Raw genomic sequence first — 19,699 nt, forward strand, 5'->3', positions numbered from 1 at the left:
TAACATCACAAAAATATAAAAAGGTAGTGTAAATCTCACTGGTAATGGGAAATATATAGCCATAGTTAGATTCTGCAATATGGTAATAGTGGTGCAAAATTGACCTTAGACTCTAGTTTAGAAGTTAAAAAAAAGAAAAAGAACCATAGTACTAAAAATAACCGTAACAATAACAATCTCTTATACAATGTAAGAAAAACATGTAAGTTATAAAAGAAATAACCTAAAAGGGGGGGGGGAGGATAAGTAAATGTGCAAAATTTATGAATTCTATTGAAGTTAAGTTTTATTAGTTTAAAATAGGGCATTATCAGTTTACAATATTTTATGTAAACCTCATGATAACCACAAAGGAAAATCTTAATCACCCCGACACACAAAAACCACAATTAATAAGTCAAAGCACACTAATACCAAAAGACATCAAAATACAAAAAAAAAAGATGGCAGGACATGAAACAAGGAATAATGGATCTACAGACCAGCCAGAAAACTACAAAATGGCAACAGTAAGTCCTTAACTATTAACTACTTAAAGTAACTAAAATAGTTACTTTAAACATAAACTGATTAATTTCTTCAATTAAAAGACATAGAGTGGCCGAATAGATTTTAAAAAAGCAGTGTCAAACCATATGCTGACTACAAGAGACTCACATTAGCCTTAAAGACACACACAGAATATTGAGATGGATATTAGCTTGAAGCATGTGTAATTGTGATTTTTGTTGGCCAGAGTCAAATATCAGGATTTTCATATGGTATAAGCTAATAAATGAGTGAATACACACGTTTAATGTTGTAACTATATGGCAAATACTCAGTAAATGTTAACTGTGATGATAGTAATGATGATGAGAATGATGGTATCTCTTTGTATGCCTGACCTACATATCTAGGAACAGAACTCCTGGGTTACAGGATCTGTAGAAATCCAACTTTTATTTCCAACATATTCACTAGAATTTTCCTAACCAAGACATGCTTTAGCTTATCATAAATTTCAGTCTTCCTAATATATTTCAATAAAGTTTTATAATAAGTTTGTGATAAAAAAAAAGACACACATAGACTAAGAGTGAAAGAAGGGGTGGAAAAAAACATTTCAAGCAAATGGTAACAACAACAACAACAACAATTCAGGGGTAGCTACACTTATGTCAGACAAAATAGACTTTAAACTAAAAATAGTAAAAAGAGACAAAGAAGGTAATTATATAATTATCAAGGAGTCAATATATAAAAAAGATATAACAATTATAGACATTTATGCATCTAACACTGGAGCACTTAAATATATGAAGCAAAAACTAATAGAAGTAAAAGTTCTACTCTCAATAATGGATAGATCACCCAGACAGAGAATCAATAAAGAAATGCAGATTTGAATAAACTATTGACCAATTGGACCTAACAGACATATACAGGATATTCTATTCAACAATAGCAGAATTTACATTCTTCTCAAGCGCACATGGAACATTTTGTAGGGTAGACTATATGTTAGGCAATGAAACAAGTCTTTGTAAATTCAAGAAGATTGAAATCATATCAGGTATCTTCTCTGACTACAATGGCATGAAACTAGAAATTAACAAGAAGAAAACTGGAAATTCATGAACACATGGAAATTAAACAACACTTAGTGAAAATGGATCAAAGATGTAATTAAAAGGGGAAATGATAGAAAAAGATTGAAACAGATAAAAATGGAAACAACATACTGGAATTTGTGGGATACAGCAAAGGCAGTTCTAAAAGAGAAGTTTATAGCAATAAAGAAGTATAGTAAATAACAAAAATCTTAAATATCCTAATTCTACTCCTTAAGGAACTAGGAAAAGAACAGCAAAGTTAGAAGAAAGGAAATAATAAAGACTAGAGCAGACCTAAATGAAATACAGAGCAGAAAACAATTGAAAAGATTAACCAAATTAGGAGTTAGTTCTTTGAAAAGATAAACCAAATTGACAAACTCTTAACTAGACTAACCAGGGAAAAAAGGGAAAAGGCCCAAATCAACCAAATTATAACTGAAAAAGGAGACATTACAAATGATAACATGGAAATTCAAATGATCATAAGAGGCTACTATAAACAACTATATGCCAACAAACTGGACATCTGAGAAAAAGAGGAAAAACTTAAAAACATACAACTTACCAAGTCTGAATCAGGAAGAGATAAAAAATTTAAACAGATCAATTAGTAGTAAGGGGATTGAATCAGTGATCTAAAATCTCCCAAGGAAGAAAAGCCCAAAACCAGATGACATCACTGGTTCACTGGTGAATGTTACCAAACATCAAAGAAGGATTAATACCAATTCTCAAACTCTTCCAAAAAAATCAAAGAGTCAGAAACACTCCCAAACTCATTTTCTGAGGCCAGACTATCTTGACACAGAACCAGAAAAGAACACCTAATAGAAAAGAAAACTACAAAAAAAAAAAAAAAAAAAAAGAAGAAGAAAATAAAACTACAGGCTAATAACCTGATGAATGTAAATGCAAAAGTTCTCAATAAAATACTAGCAAAACTGAACTTAGCATCACATACAAAAGATCATTCACCATGATTAATTGGGATTTATCCCTGGGATGCAAGGATGGTTGAATATATGCAAGTCAATCAATGTGATATATCACATTAATAGAATGAAAGAAAAAAATCATATGATCATCTTGACAACTGGAAAAAGCACTTGATAAACTGAACATTCATTCATGATAAAAACTCTTAACAAATTAGGCATAGAAGGAATATATCAACATAATAAAGGCCAGATATGACAAACTCAACAGCCAACATACTGAATGGTAAAAAGGTTGAATGCTTTTCCTCTACCATCAGGAACAAGACAAGTGTGTCTACTCTCACCACTTCTATTCAACATATTACTAGAAGTTTTAGCTAGAGCAATCAGGCAAGAAAAAGAAATAGAAGTTATCAGAATTAGAAAGGAAAAAGTAAAATTGTCTCTCTTTGCAGATGACATGATTTTATGTATAGAAAATCCTAAAGATTCAACCAAAAAAAGAAAAGCTGTAATCAATGAATTCTATTGCAGTATATAAAGTTTCAGAATACAAAATTAACATACAAAAATCAGTTGCGTTTCTACACAGTAAACAAACTTTCTGAAATTCAGAAATACATTTACAATAGTATCAGAAATAATAAAATACTTAGAAATAAATTAAGGAGGCAAAAAATCTCTACTCTGAAAACTGTAAGACACTGATGAAAAAAACTGAAGATATAAATAAGTAGAAAGGTATCTCGTGTTCATATTGTTAAAATGTTGATACTACCAAAATCTACATCTATAGATTCAATGCAATCCATATTAAGAATTCAGTGGCATTTTTACAGAAGTAGAAAACACACTCCTAAAATTTATATGGAGCCACAAAAGACCCCAATAGCCAAAGAAATCCAGAGATCAAGGCAGGAGGCATCACACTTCCTGATTTCAAGCTATCCCATTGAGCTATAGTCATCAATACAGTAGGATACTAGCATAAAAACTGACAAATAGACCAATGGGACAGAATTAAGAGCCTAAGCATATACTATCAACTAATATTTGACAAGGCTGAGAACACTCAATGGAGAAAAGACAGTCTCTTCAATAAATGGTGCTAAGTTAATTGGATATTCATTCTTCCTTCTTTGAATTACTTTTCTTTAACCTCTCCATTCTGTTGTCTTTTTTTCTCTCTCTTTTTATTCACATTTATATCTGTGAGGAAAAGCAAAAACAATAATAAAGAAGGGGACAATTGAAAGTTCATTCTTTCTTTGGTTGATTTATGCATAGAACAAATTAGTGTCCACTACAGATCATCAGGCATGCTGTATGATCTGGGGATGTAGTGGCAGAAAAGTGAGAAAAGATCTGCCCTCAAGGACCTTACATTCCAGTGGAGGTGACCAACAATAAATAGGATGAATAAGTTTCCTTACTATGTTATTTTCTCCTTACTTTTACACCAACCCTGAACCTTAGCAGTTCGATGGTACCTGAAACCAGAGTTATACAATACAGACTGTCCCTAAAACACGTCTTGCAGATACAGCCCTTGCCATCTTCTGGATTTTTTTGCTGAGGTCACTTGTTCTCTGGTGGACAAACAGTCTAAGATAATCTCAAAGTAAAATATTAAACTAGAAGAGGTTACATTTTCTTTCTACTTGCTGAGTAAATATATACCATTTGTTCAGCAAATTATACATACTTTCTCCTTTATGAAAAATGATGATTTTAAATGATAAGTTTCATATTACCATTTAGGATTAACAAATTTTCTGTTTGAAAGCTATGAATCTGAGAATCCTTCATAGCTACAGGGCAATACTCCATTAAAAATAAACAAAAACTCAGTTATCTCATGCTAATTGCATATTGATGTATTTATTTCATATATGCATACATGTGTATATAAATAAAAAATAGTGTTGTCTTATGGTATGAATAAATCCAGTCAGTGAATAACATTTACACACAATGCAAAGTCTTACTTATTGAGACTGAACTGTTAAATATTCTAAAAAGAAAACAATTTCTTAAAAAAGAGGACATATAAGATAGTTGGTGAGGAATGTCTAAAAGCATAGTCTATGTCCTTACATTTGCATCAGGAAATACATACTGACAGAAAATGTAGCTGAGTATATTTTTACATAATCACATCATCTGTCAATCTAACAAATTTATAATGGTATTATTTCTGTGCAGCTAAATAACTGCAACTTTGAGTATTAGCCAGTCTCTTGTGATCAGTACTAATATCTGTACTATGCTTTTAAATCCAGTTGTAATGGAATTTCAAACTGCTTCAGCATCAGAAATTGCTGCCCTTTCCACTACACAAACTATGCTGCGGGTTTGCTTAGAAACTCTTTGTTGAAGAATCGTCTTGCTTCAACATTACTAAGAGAAACAGAGCAGCGAGATGGATTTTGTCTTCTGTATTCAATGCTTTCAACTATGGCATTCTTTATCACCTGCAAATAGAGGGGGAAAGATGTGTAATTAGTATTGCTCTAAACTCATGTAAACATTTGGTCAAAAAAAATCTAATTGATCTTTTTATTATAGTTTTCTTTTGAAATAGAGAAATCTCTGAGTCATGCATGTGTATATTTAAATCTAACATCCCACCGTTATATTCTTGTTAAGCTCATACCCAGATAATCTTCCTTCCCCAACTAGAGAAAGAACTACTCCAGGAGTGTTCCAGATTTTGTGCTGGTAAAATTGGGAATAAAGTATTTGTAACCTGGTAAATTGATCTTTATTCTATTTTCAATGGGGGAATTGATAAGAGGGTAGAAACAAGTAAGTACTAAATGTACAATTTATGTTCTTTACTGTTAGCGGACAAGCATAAATGAGAGACCACAAGGAAGGAGAAGACTTTCTTTAAGCCTAATGAGAAAAGAAGGCATTGCTGAAGAATTGCCCTGCTTTCTCAGCTAAATAAATACAGTTATAAAACGTGGCTGTCCTCTCTCAAGGAAATATCATACTCTGTGATTTTATTGATGATGACTATTTTTTATTTGGGATAATTTTCATATATACTCAAATCAATGGTGACTACAACCTCTAAGAATTGCTATTCCAATTATATTCTCTTCTGGTCTGAAGTTAACCTAGTTAAGAACTTCTGGAAAGAAGATAAGATTTGGAATTTAGTTGAAACAGTTGTTGCAGAGCAATGGGAATGGGCTTTGGAAGAGAGGCCTGTATATTAATCTTGGTTCTGCTGCTTATTTGGAACCTTGCCAAAATCAGGAAGACTCCATTCCCTATGACAGGACTATAGGATTTCATCTTAACCAATGAGATAGAAGTTTGAAGGCAAAGAAAAGTATCACAGGGATTATTTTACAATTCCCTTTATTCTCTACCTCAAAGATTGTTAAACAACATTTAGGTATTATCTGTATGTGTTTCAACTCCTGCCATCCTTGGCAAGCCCGAGCAGCTTAGGATCTAGGGCCCCCTCCCACCCAGAACTAGAGTGGCCCACTTGGCACAGGGGTTTTTCCCATGTCCACATCCAGCGTCACTGAACAAGCCAAGTTCAATGCCTAGAGGAGAGAGATACATGACCTGGGTGGTGCTAATACATGACAAATATTCTGTGACTTTATGCTGGTCTCGATGGGTAGGCCCGTCTAATTCTCTAATGGTAACTTTAAACAGTTGTACAAATACAAGAGGTTGTATTCTGGAAACAGGGCTTTATCATAGAAATGTGACACCTTTATTTGCTTTATGATTTTTAAATTATAGATAGAGAATATATATAATAAAGCATAATATATATGTAGTTATCTTATGGACTCAAATGTTATTGTGTCTTTTAAGTAAAGCAAGTATATGCTGAGCCCATTTTTCTCATGAGTAAGGGAAACATCATTAATTCTACGGTGACAGAAGAAGCTTCAGGCCTATGAAGGAGACCTTGACTAAGGACCTTATCACTAATCACTTCTTGGCTATGTGAGATCAAAGGGAATTAACTGAAATCCTTGAACTCATTCCCTCTTCTTCACAGCAGGAATAATAATACTTATCTTAGTTTTTGTGGGGATTGGAGTTCATTTATATAAAGTACTTTGCACAATACCTGGCACCTAGGAAACATTCCATAACTGGCATCTATTTATTGTTATTTTTAAATTGATCATATGTGTGAAAATGTAGGCACTTTAATTTGGATATAAGGCTATAAAGTTTACTAGAAAGAAACACACAATGTGTATCCAATTATGGGTTTATTAAATGGTAAAAGTCAGCAAATCAATTCTGCTATCAACTGTGTCCTACTACATCTTCTTTTAATAATCTCTCTGCTTTCTGGATACTATGTCAGCAAGTTTTCAGCTGCTTTCTCCTTCACCATACCAGCCCAGGATGCAGGAACTCTCATTGCAGGGAAAAACCCAAGTAAAATAAAAATCAACCACTTATTTTCCAAATACCTATAAAGCTTTAAAATATCAAAAAACATAGGGAAATTATATTAATAACTGTTGTCAATTCCTTTATAACTAATTCATAAGTACAAAAAAATCAGCAATATCATTACCATGAGCTAGTGGATTTACCATAAGTGGACCTTGGCAGGTATTTCTAATAGGCCATTCATATAAAGGAAAACTAATATTTACATGTATTAATTAAAAAACTCTAATCATACGCAACTAGAGTGTGCAAGATGAACCACTAGGTGGCATATTAACATTGTGAAATCATTGCCCAGATTTTTTCAGATTGTTGCAGAACATAGCCATTTGGTGTGATTAATAATTCAATAATATAAACAGAAGAGACTAAACTCAATCTTACATCAGTGCTAAATCCAAACCTTCTGGCATGATACACGGTACAATTACATGTATCCAAAGAAGCAATATGCTATCTTTGAATCTTCCTATTTTTTAAATGATATTAGGAGTAATCTTCAGTAGTATTCATATCACTTCATATCGTTCATATCCTTTCATATCATGTTCATATCATTTCCTCTTTCATTCCCCGCTGAAATTGAGATTTCAAATCCTTCCCTTCCGTGGGAAGCCCTCCTACGACAGCCCTCATCTCTCAAGCCTCTCCATCCCCTAAGGATGGAAGCCTCTGCCCTTCCCTAAGTAGTGTGACTGACCTAAGTCATCCTTCACTTGTGCTCTTCAAAAGCCTCCTAATTGTTGATCCAGACTCTTTAAATCTATGGCCAGAAAGGCAGAGAATAAGAAAAGGAAACATACAAAATGGGATCTTCTTTCAAAAAGGAACAAATTTAGAGACAGAAGACCGGAAGCAGTCCACAAGCAAACACTGAATTCCCACAGTGGGAAATTAGAAATGATCCCAAAAAAGAAATTATCATATATTTTGAAAGAGAAGTAAAAATTACAAATCTAGAAGAATACAAGAAGACATTCTGGTCTAAATTACTATGAATCTGCCAGCAAATGTCTGCCTTTCCAATAAGAACTAAAGTGTCATGAAAGCAGGGGCCTTATGAATCTTGTCATTTTTAATCACAGCACTTACAACACAGAAGAGGAACCATAAATATTTGTACAACTAATGAATGCACAGAAGGCTGAGTTAAACAAAGTTCAACCAGGGAGACAATGAGATGCATGGAAGGACAGGTGGATTCTGTTAAGTGCAGTGGACGGATGGGGTGTTCTCAGTAGAAAGACCATCTTGTAGAAAGGCTGAAGGTGGGAGGTCATGGCACGTGTAGGAAGCATCTGGAAACTCGCCTGTGTTTGGGAAATAGGAAGAAAGAAGGCTGCTTGAGAAGCAGATGGTTCAAAAATAGGAGAGAGTGAGAAGAAAAAAAAAACAACCCTGCAGCCCCATCTTGGCTCCCCATGTGACTGTGTGATTTCCAGCAATCTGCCTCCATTACCCTTGTCTCAGTTTCTTCACATATAAATAAAGATTCCCACCTCATAGGCAAGTTTGAGTGTTAAAAATGCGAGAGAAAAATAGCTTATATGAAACACTCAAAACTTTTTTCGTTCTTTTTCTTCTGTGCACTGTTATACCTTTAGTTACTAAAACAGTGCTTGCCACAGTAGAGACTCAATAAACATGTGTGGAATTAATGAATAAATAAGATGGAAAGAGATTATAGGAAGCATTAAAGGTAGATGGATTTGGGCCTCACATATTAGGCCATGATTATAATAAGTTTCTAAATTACTTTTAAAAGATAAAAACTTTAACTTGTACCTAAATGCTATTATGATGATGAAATATCAATAAACTAAGAATTAGTACCAGTACTTCTGGATATATACTCTTCCTCATTAAATTAATTAATTAATTAATTCTTTGAGAGCGAAAGAGCACATGCAGGGATGGGGGAAGGGCAGAGGGAGAGAAAGAATCTTTTGTTTTTAAAAATTTTTTATTGGAGTTCGGTTTGCCAACATATAGTATAACACCGTGCTCATCCCGTCAAGTGCCCCACTCAATGCCTGTCACCCAGTCACCCCAGCCCCCATCTCCCCTTCCACTACTCCTTGTTCATTTCCCAGAGTTAGGAGTCAAGAAAGAGAGAATCTTAAGCAGGCTCCACGCCCAGTGCAGAGTCTGCTGCGGGCTCAATCTCAGGACCCTGAAATCCCGACCAGATTCGAAATCAAGAGTCAGATGCTTAACCTGAGACATCCAGGTATCCTGCTTCCTCATTGTAATTAGTATCTGGTATTTAACACTTTATAGAACTGTTTGATAAAGAATTTTAAAAGTTCATTATTTACTATGCACCACTGGTATATATTGAGTAAGTTGACACATAACCTGTTCTTAGAATATACCTACTGATTTAATAAATTGAATGACTGAGACTGCCTAACAGTACGTTTTCCTGCGAGGGCTGAATCAACAAGTCCTGGGCTATATTCTCTCTAGAGCAAACTGGTGCTTTATGAGTAGAGCATGTAGCCACACTCCATACCCAGGCATACGTGGCGTAGAGATTCTGCATGGTCAGGAATTCTGCCTCCAACCAACAGACCTGCATCCTGACACTTGAAATACCTTCTTCCTATCACATGAAACTCTTCAACACTTCAGCCAGTAAGTCAATGACATTTTAAAAATCATTCATGACAATCTCATTGTATATTTATTTTAGGTGCCAGGCATTGTGATCAGTGTCTGTGGAGAATACGAAAGATAGATAAGGCAAGTTAGTGTTTTTAAAGGGTTTAAAATATATAAGCAAAAACAGAAGACAATATGAACACTGATAATATTATCATTATTATATTAGCTGCTTCAATTTATTGAGAGTCTCTTACATGCCAAGCCTTTAAATTATATTATTTTACTTAATCCTCACCCTGTCCTATAAGATATGCATCATTGTTTCCCCTTACAAATGAGGAAGGCAAAATTTGGAAAAGCTAACCAATGTGTCCAAGGTCACTCAGCCAAGAGCAAGGATTTGAACGCACCTTGGTCTGATTCCAAAGTCTCTGCATTTCCTACATACCACATGTCTGTCGGTATAAGTCACTCTATGTTAAGTTTCTTAAAAAAAAAAAAAAATCCAAAACCAAAAAAAAAAAAAAACCCACTAGCAACTCTCCCCCTTAAATACTGCCATTGTTAAAGCACTGAGGCAATGCTCAGTGAGAAGGAATTTGGGAGGATTGAGTAAGTGCAGAAACCTGATGCTAATGAGAAACCCAGGCTGCTGTGATGACGAGAGCAGAAACAGCAAAAGTTCTCTAAAGATGATCTAGAATTAGGTTCAGCAAAGCAGGCCAGCTGAGATCTCTGGGGAAAAGAAACCAATAGAAGCATCCAGCTGTCGGAGACAGCGTGGGCTTTTTAGAATAAACAGTGAAGCCAGAATGTTAATTGAAGATGAAAATGTGCCTTAAGCCACAGTGGTCATGGCCACAAACTTGAAAACCATCTTCTTGGGAGTTGGCAGTCGAGGTCTGCATTAGAAGAGTTTATGTTCCCCGTGTTCACAATTTGCAAGCAACTCTGACAGCCTATGGCAAGTTATTGTGTGCTGTGTTGCTGAAGTATGAATTAGCAAGCTACTCTATCCAAATGGCATGGGAAGCGGTGAGTTAGCTAATGACTGAGCCTAAGGATCTCTCCAGCATCCTACCTCAGCAGTTTGGTTGGTCTTCATTTATCATCACTTATCAAGAAGCTTTGATTCTAATAAGATATGTTTTCTTGGTTAAAAGTGAAGAGTCAGGGAGGGTAATCAAAAAAGAGACAAAATGTCAGCGAACATTGGAATTCCTACCTGGGTATGAAAGGTACACACACACGCGCGAGCATGAACACTCACACACATGAATCCCTTGAGCACAAATCTCAATGGTCATATGATTCAAGAGGAAGCTTACATTCATTCGTGCCACCCCCCACTCAAAAATTTATTGCCAGGCTGCTATTACGTCTATAGACTTGCTTATATTATTAATTCTGGGCATTTGCAAAGGTCTTGGGGTGTATCCATCCTGGTATAGGATATAGACACACATAGGTAAGCTTCCCATTTATCAAGCAGCTTCTGACTGTTATGTGCTACCCAACGTTTCACTCTTGCTATTATGACAAGGTACTGTTATACCTGTTCTAGAGATGAGGAAACTGAGGCCCAAAAAGTTTAAATAACTTATTCAAAGTCATATAGGCGAGTCAGGTGGCTCACGGAGATCTAAATGAAATATAAAGCCCATGACCTTGCTTCTGCACACTATGCCAGAGAAGTTCTTGGAAGCAATGAAATCCTGCTTTATTAAGTGATGTTTGATGAGCGGCATGTCAGGAAAATAATTTTGGAATTCAGTCCAATTTGTTTAGGCTTTTGCTGTTTCATCTATGTGTCAAACAAACTACTTTGAAGCATATATAAAAATAGAGCCATATCATTCTTTATAGCAAACAGCTTAGCAGGTTTTACATAAACCAGAACTGGAAAACAATGAGAGAAATATAGTTGTTTAAGTTACAGATATCTATCCACTCACACATATCTATAATATATACACATATACTTATAAATATGTATGTATGTGTCGGTATCCTTTTAGTTTTCCAAGCCCGAGAGGGTATTTATATATTCCTACAGTCTATTTTCTTTTTCCCATTTGAGAACAACAGATCCAAGTTTAATACATTCTATCTCAAGGAATACAGTTTTGAGTTTGTTAGTTTCATGCTAGGAATAGGATTGTTCTGACACTATCCCTTAGTTTCTCTTCTCTTTTGACCGGATGAGGTTTTATAAAACACAACTCTATCCTGAGAGTGTCTGTTCACTCCCTATAAATCATAGATTAAAAATACTGATTTACTGATTTTCTCTTAATATTCTTTAAATTTTCAGCATAGCATTGGGATTTCAGATGACCAGTGATTGTAACATAACAAAGAAAATGAACATATTTAGGAAATGACACATGCCATAACTTTGCTAAGCATGTTTTTCATGAGTTATCACATATTCAGATAAAGGATAACAAGAAAGCATCTCAGAGTTTCAGGAACTGAAGCTTATTAGGGAAAATTTTCATATGTGTTTACAAAAATGAGAGATACTGATTAAAACATAATACAGTATAATTGTTATAACCGCACACAGTTGATCACTACTAGTCTCAGGCCAAACTAAACTAACAAGTGAGCTGTGTGTGTCAGAAATCTTGTAGCACAAAATCTAACTAAATCCTATGTACCCAGAACCCTCATCCACATACTGTGCTCTCTTTGGTACCATTTGCAAGGTATCCAAAAAGAATGGCAAATCAGATATGACACCTTCCCCTTTCCAATGAATTTCCTTTTCTTTTATTCTTCTTCTTCTTTTTAATGTGCAAAATCCAGCCAGGCTAATGAACTTGGGCTTCCACAACAGACAATAATTTGACAGACACTATGATTTGTAACTACAAGCCAACATGATTCCAGTTACACCACAACACTCTTAAACCATAAGTTAGAGATTACAGAATCTCACATCATCACAGAATCCTAGCTGCAGATATACTGGGGTTAGAGATGACCAAAGTGAAGAGAATGAGTCATTTTTGAAGTTCCTAACGCAAAGTGTACTTGATATCTCATGGGCTAAAAATGGGAAGGCTGCTACTTTTGGCAACATTCTCAAGATCTACAAAAATAAAGACATTTAAAAGCATGAGTCTATCTATGAAAAGTCGTGATATTTTAGCAGATTAGCTACACTTTTGGTTGCTTCCTACTCTTATATTTTCCTTTTCAACACTTTTCTCTCTACTTATAATTTATTTTATCAGATGACAATACTTTGGGAAAGCAGCTGAGTATTAACCAATCCTTGGATCAAATAATAGTATAAAATATGGGACCTGCCAATTTAGAGGGATTTTTTCTTATTTGTGAATTTTATAACTCACAAATAAGAACAATAAAATGATTTACAAAAAACAAAATGGTACAATTTGGGTGGTATCATTCATGAACCTTATTTTTATTTTTAATGAATTAAAAAGGTGTTTCTGTGTTCATGTGATAGGGAAGTGTGTGACACTGTCAGTGATCACAGGAGATACTTACATCAATGTTGTTCAGGGTATTGAAGTGCATGAGATCATGCAGCCTTTTGAACGCTTGATTTGGATATTGAAAGTTGAAGGTTGAAAATGGTGATTCAGGGTCATCAAAAATATCAAAATCAGCTATTTCTTTCTCTTCCTTAGTTTCTCTTGGAACACCTAAATATTGGAAGGGTCTCAAATGGTAATTTTGAAAACAGCAAAATATCTCTAAAACTGAAGAAAGAAAACATACAAATACCTGTAAACATAACATTGGGAGTCCCCAGTGGGGTCATGGGATCTGTAGTACACACCTTTATGCTCCCACCCAGATTTCTTGGGTTGGGATATCTAAGCGTTCTGCTTTAGGTAACTTCCAATTGCCTGCATCTGCATCTTTCTACACCATCCTGCAACAGAGGAAGGCTGCTTTGCTCTCTAGCAGCAGAATGTAAATTCTGATAAATAACACTCTGCCCCAGGCATCAGTCAACCAGAGACTCTAGGAAGTTAGGCTATAAAATACCCCAGTTCCCTTGCCTCTTGTTGTATGAATATGAAGGATGATTCTGGAGAATAGGTTCTATTCCATTTCCTAGACTTTCCCAACAGGGTCAAGTTCTCTTCGTGGTATTTGGCTTACTGACACATCTTTTGTTGTCTACCTTTATTACTTCCTACGTCCTTACTAAAGTTCCCTAGTCCACTCAAATAAACCATCTGCACTTGAATTCTTTTCTTAGAATCTGCTTCTGGGGAAATCCAAACCAAAACATTAACTAAGTGTGTCCATGCCACAGGAATCCCCTATGTAGTTTCTCCTTGAGAAATAACAGTCATAGAAAATTCTCTAGGTTTCAAGTACTCTACTCCCCGATAACTAAAAATATCAGCCAATTCTTCCTTCTCTTGTTTTGAAGTATGACTTGTAATAACTTCCCTCCCTACTGATCCTTTCTTTGTCTTCCTCCACCATCTCTTCTCTGTCATCCTGTGTCAAATCTTCCATGATTAGCTTTTATATCTTTCCTATACCAACTGCACTTTCTGGTCCAAGGATAATATATTCTTAGGCCTTGAGCATCCTGCATGTCAATCTCTAGCTCTCCTTTTGTTAATCAATATTTTCCAGGATACAGAAGAGTCTATAGATTCTGGATGTAGTAAAACAGGACAACTGTGCCTTGAACTTGATTCTCTTTTTCTATGGCATATAATAAAAGCAACCTGAAATTACTATCTATGCTGTACTGCTAGATTATACTAGTCCTGTGGTCACTTAGAGTTCCCAGAGTTTTTGCATGATTTGTTTTGAAACAAGAGCTCCCTTGCAAGAATGATTTTCAGAATATTTAATAATCCCTATAACAAAGGTGTCAATCAATCAGAACCAACATAAGCCCAGGTTTTGGGTAAAGCCCCAGAGATTTTTATCAAGCGAGTTGTTAACACATCAGTTTCTGAATTATGAGGAACTCAGGGAATCTTGGAGTGAGAAAGAGGGGAAGTACTTGGAGTCTCAGGATAATAGTTCTCTATCAAGGTAAGGGAAGCATTCAAAATTGTAATAGCTAGTACTGCAAGTGCCACTATAAACCTGCTTAATACCAGTCTTGTTCTGTTACCAGATTTCTACTTTAAAGAATATAATTTATTCTCAACATACCAGGAGCCTTGTACTTTCTGAAGTTGATGTTGGCCAGAACAAAGTGGATGATAGTTGGGCAATCTTTCTCCATATCAGGATTCTTGGGTTTAAAGACATAGCACTCCTTCAGTCCTTCTCGATCAAACACATGAGGATCAATCTTCGGAAAGGGGAGCTTGTTCATTTTGGCCCACTTTTCTGCAAGGAGGAGTTCCTATGGAGGAAAAGTAAAGATACATTTAGAGATTTTCAGTTTTCACTTATTCAGAATGTTGGTCTGGACATCATTCAATATCCATCAGGTTTAACTGTGTGCTTGCAATGTGCTCCTTGCTAACATGAATAATGACCCTGTTCTCAAGAAGCTCATTAATCTAAAAACAAAATACTAAAGCACTCTATAAACAAGCTCGCTATTAGGTTAATTTTTGGCATAGGGCTAGCTCCATAGGAGGCTTTTAAAAATTTACTGATGAAGTGAAATGAATGAAACTATAGTGATGTAATGGCTATAGGAAAAAAAAAAACAAAAAACATTAGGGCTCTGGTTATTTATAAGCCATGTGAACATTTTTAAACCCTTCAGAGTCAAAGAATCCAACGAAGCAAAATGAGGAACACTCTGGTACTGAATTTTTACCTGTACCTTCTCAAAACAGCCAACTAAAATTAATAAATTTTATGTATGCAAACATATTTGAGTTACTTTGAATCAGCTTTTTTTTTTTTTTTTTTGCTTCTGTTTATAAAAAGAATTCAACTTCTGGACTCAGAATGTTATAAGTGTAGTGGCCAAGAAGGGGCCAGACAGGGAAACCAAGAGTTTAGTTAATGGACATGGCAGATTGTGTGACTGTTTCCACATATTAGCCTCCTTCCCGGTAAGAGAATTAAACATCCCCATCAGAATGAGAAGACATGTAGACAGAGCCACAGCAGTTGAATTGTAGCTGCTGACATGAAACATGACCAAGAAATACTCATTTATTGTTGGCCACTGAGATTTTAGGTTTGTTTCTGCATCAAGGCTGACTAATGGAGTGGGTAAGCAGACACGTGCAGTATTAGATTTAAACTAGAAAGTATAAATCAATATGGAGAGATGCCATAAATACAGCTTAGTTATATTTATACACAGCTTGGGGTGTAGTGAGAAAATAAGCAGCAGACTCTCAGTGTCAACAGCTCAGACTTTGGGACCCAATTGCCTAAGGTCAAGTGCAAGCTCTGGGCCCATGGGCATGTTTCCTAATGTCTCCACACTCAATATCCCCAAATATAAAATAAATATGATAATAAAAATATATATCTCATGTTGCATTAGAATAAAAGAACGTCAGGCAGCCTGGGTGGCTTGGTAGTTTAGTGCTGCCTTCAGCTCAGGGTGTGATCCTGGAGACCCAGGACTGAGTCCCATGTCGGGCTCCCTGCATGGAGCCTGTTTCTTCCCTCTGCCTGTGTCTCTGCCTCTCTCTCTGTGTGTGTCTCTCATGAATAAATAAATAAAATCTTAAAAAAAAGAATAAAAGAATGTGCATATAGTATTTAGAAGTGCCTGACAAAAGTTTGATAAATAAATGTCAATAAAGAGAGGAAAAGAGGTGGAAGGAGGAAAGTAAGGAAAGCAAAGGAAAAAGAGAGGTACAATATTAGAGAAATTCCCCATGGAGATGAGGTTTTACAGAAATGACCATTGCGACATTAAGTTATTTAAACTATTCTTTGTCATCGCATCAATTTATTCATCAATAACTATTAGCTACAAATCAAAGGTCCATGCTAGGAGGTGGGGACATCATAGTGAGTGAAACTCTTGTCATTATGGGATTTATAGCCGGGTGAGTGAGAGATAATAATCAAATAACTCCTTTGGTTTAAAACTGTAGTAAATTCCATGTAAAAAGTATTCACCATGGGATTTGCAGGGTATGTGGACTATTTTCTCAGAGTGTTACATTAATTCACTCAACAATTATTATTGAGCACCTGCTAATGTTCTAGGCATAACTTGGCTGTCTTTGAATCCTTGAAGATCATAAATAATGGGAAAGATAAATAATAGATGTTATAGTGCAGTATAACAGAGGCAGAGGATATGATGGATGACTTCATGCCTGGGCTGTGCAGTCTAAAAAGCCCACCTCAAACACAGACACCTTAATTTGCTAGCCAGGTAGTCTGAGACATACTCTGTAGCCACCACAAAGTCAACAGGGAAGAAATTATTTTGTGGTGTATATGTAGTGATACACCGCTAATGGCACCATTGGAATCATAAGAACCAATCATTCATCCAAACAAACAGGTTGTTCACTATCCCTGAATTAGTAGGTTCCCAATCCGATTTCACTTACATTCTGCCTGTTTCTTATTTCTCAGCAACTCATTTTCTATCATTGTATGTAAAGTTAATACCATTATCTTCCTCAAGATTGCTGTGAGGATTAAACGAGATAATGTATTTTCAAAAACTCAGTAATTTATATTTAACAATATAATTTGTATTTAAAATATTTATATTTATATTTACATTTAAAATAGTACCTTAAATTTGTAGAAAAATATACATTGAACTTCTACTGTTCTTTTTTTTTTTTAAGATTTATTTATTTGAGACAGAGCAAGAGCAAGCACACAGAGGGAGAGGAAGAATAGACTCCCTGCTGAGCATGGAGCCCAATGTGGGGCTTGATCCCAGGACCCTGCGACCATGATCTAAGCTGAAGGCAGATGCTTAACTGACTGAGCTACCCAGGTGCCCCTGAACTTTCACTGTTCTTGATTATTTCTGGAATGTTGTGAATTTTAAGCTGATCAACTCTCAGTGCCATTTACAATAAAACCTGGGTGAACACAGGATTTCATGTATATTAAAGCAGTTGTTGCATAAACTCACAGACAAAATATGATATTTTACTGAAAATCCTATATAAATATAGTATGTGTGTGTGTGTATATATATATTTTTCAAACTATATATATATAGTTTGAAATTTGAGGGAACGTTTATCACCAGCCCTTTTACCCTCTGTTCAGTTGAATTACTCAGTTTATTTCTTGTCTGGCACTTTCACAATTATTCATTCAAGATTATTCAACACCAAAATAAAACCAGAAGTTCATACTGTGGATCAATTGCGTGAGAATGAGGCAAAAAAGAGCTTTCTAGTGTTTACAAACATGACTCAGGATGACTAATGATGTGTGGATGTGTGGAGAAAGAGGAAAAGGGAACTGCGTGAGGTAAAAGACCAAGCTATTTTTAGATAGATATTTCATGCTGGAATCGGGAAGCAATTGAAACTTTCCCTTTCCTGATATGATCCTTCTGTGGAAAAGGTTAAAAACTGATGACTATAAAGACGGTGATTACAGGATGGAAAAATGATCTCCTCTCTGATGTCTCGTTTCCCTGTTTGTAAAGACTGAGAAACAATGACCCAGACTATGAGTAGAGCAGAGTTTGAAAAGAGTATTTTAGACGAATGCCATGAGCCAGAATATTGCTGCTTCATAAATTAGGCAACATGCCAGAACTGTTTTCTATAGTAAGTATCCATTTTGTTTGTTGGACACCTCATATGCTTCAGATTTCCATAGACTAATTCATGGTAATTTACATAGTACTAAAATGATTTTTCAGGGGACCTGGGTGGCTCAGTGGTTGAGCATCTGCCTTCAGCTCAGGTCATGATCAGGGGCTCCAGAGTCCTGGGATCGAGTACTGCATTGGGCACCCAGCAGGGAGCCTACTTCTCCCTCTGCCTATGTTTCTGCGTCTCTCATGAATAAATAAAATCTTTATAAATAAAATAAAATGATTTTCTATAGAGATAAAAATTTGACAGTACCCTTCAAAGTGATACTTGTAAGATATTCTAATTTTGAGTATTAAGACATGAAGGATAAGAAATACAGTCTAACAGAAATATATTCAAACTAGAGCATGAGTGGCATATATATGCCATTTTACATATGCCATTTTATTTATTTTTATATGTGGATAAATATATATTTTTATGTATTCTTAAATGTATAAATACATATTTATATATAATAAATTAGCTTCTCTCAAGAGGAAATGAGCTTTTTCTCTGCACACACCTAAGACATGTGCTTTCTATGATGATTCTCAATATTTAAAATCTATTTTTGGATTGGGAAGAGATAGAAGTATAAATATGCATGTAAATATGTAAATAAGTTGAATCTTAAAAAGATGAATGAAGCAAGTAATAGAAGATATAATGGACAGAAGCTACAATTTAGAATTCAATATTTTGTGGGTATGGTCATCAACACTTCTAATAAAAAGCATGCTGGTATTAAGATCCAAGAGCTTTATAATAGCATGAAAATAATTTCGTATATTTAATCATGTGTAGTACTTTACAGTTCTCATTAGTTCTTCAAGATGTCACTATAACTTCACAAAAATATGTAGAGAACTTAATGTTGGGTATATCTACTCATCCCAAGGCATCTGATCCTTAATGACCAATACAGATGTGGCGGGTTCAGTGGTGGCCCTCCAAAAGATAAGTCCATTCTCTAACCCTCCATCCAGCCCCAGGACATGTGAATGTGACCTTATTTGAATGATGGGTTTTCGCAAAGGTAATTAAGCTAAGGGTCTGAAGATAAGATCATCATGGGTTCTGAGTGGGCCATAGAGCCAATGACAAATGTCCTTTTAAGAAGACACAACATACAGGAGGGGCCATTGGAGGTGGAGGCTGTCACTGAAGTTATGCGGCCACAAGCCAAGGAAAGTCTAGTGCTTCCAGAAGCTGGAAAAGGCAAGGACAGATTCTCCACTGGAGCCTTTGGAGGGATTGTGGCCCAGAGGAAACTTTGATTTTAATTTCTGTCCTCTGGAACTGTGAGAGAATACATTTCTGTGTTTTTAAGCATGCCATTTGTGGTCATTTATGATGGTAGCCCTTAGAAACTAATAGT

General features: G+C 35.5%; 1 protein-coding gene across 7 annotated transcripts in view; it reads right to left on the reverse strand.

The window, feature by feature from the left end:
* Positions 1-3,258: 3,258 nt before the first annotated feature.
* The window catches only part of PLA2G4A (phospholipase A2 group IVA), a 152,721-nt gene continuing 136,280 nt past the window's right edge, over positions 3,259-19,699 (reverse strand). For 6 of the 7 annotated variants that reach the window (XM_055319437.1, XM_055319440.1, XM_055319438.1 and 3 more), the window contains 3 exons: positions 14,759-14,954; positions 13,112-13,269; positions 3,259-5,010 (listed from right to left, as the gene is read on the reverse strand). In XM_055319437.1, coding sequence (XP_055175412.1) covers positions 4,879-5,010; positions 13,112-13,269; positions 14,759-14,954 — 486 coding nt within the window. In that variant the 3' untranslated portion in view covers positions 3,259-4,878. The remainder of the gene's footprint in view (positions 5,011-13,111; positions 13,270-14,758; positions 14,955-19,699) is intronic. The other variant, XM_055319434.1, reaches the window with a different exon arrangement.

Source organism: Nyctereutes procyonoides, unplaced genomic scaffold (genome assembly GCF_905146905.1).
Source record: "Nyctereutes procyonoides isolate TBG_1078 unplaced genomic scaffold, NYPRO_anot_genome, whole genome shotgun sequence".
In the NCBI taxonomy this organism is placed as follows: domain Eukaryota; kingdom Metazoa; phylum Chordata; class Mammalia; order Carnivora; family Canidae; genus Nyctereutes; species Nyctereutes procyonoides.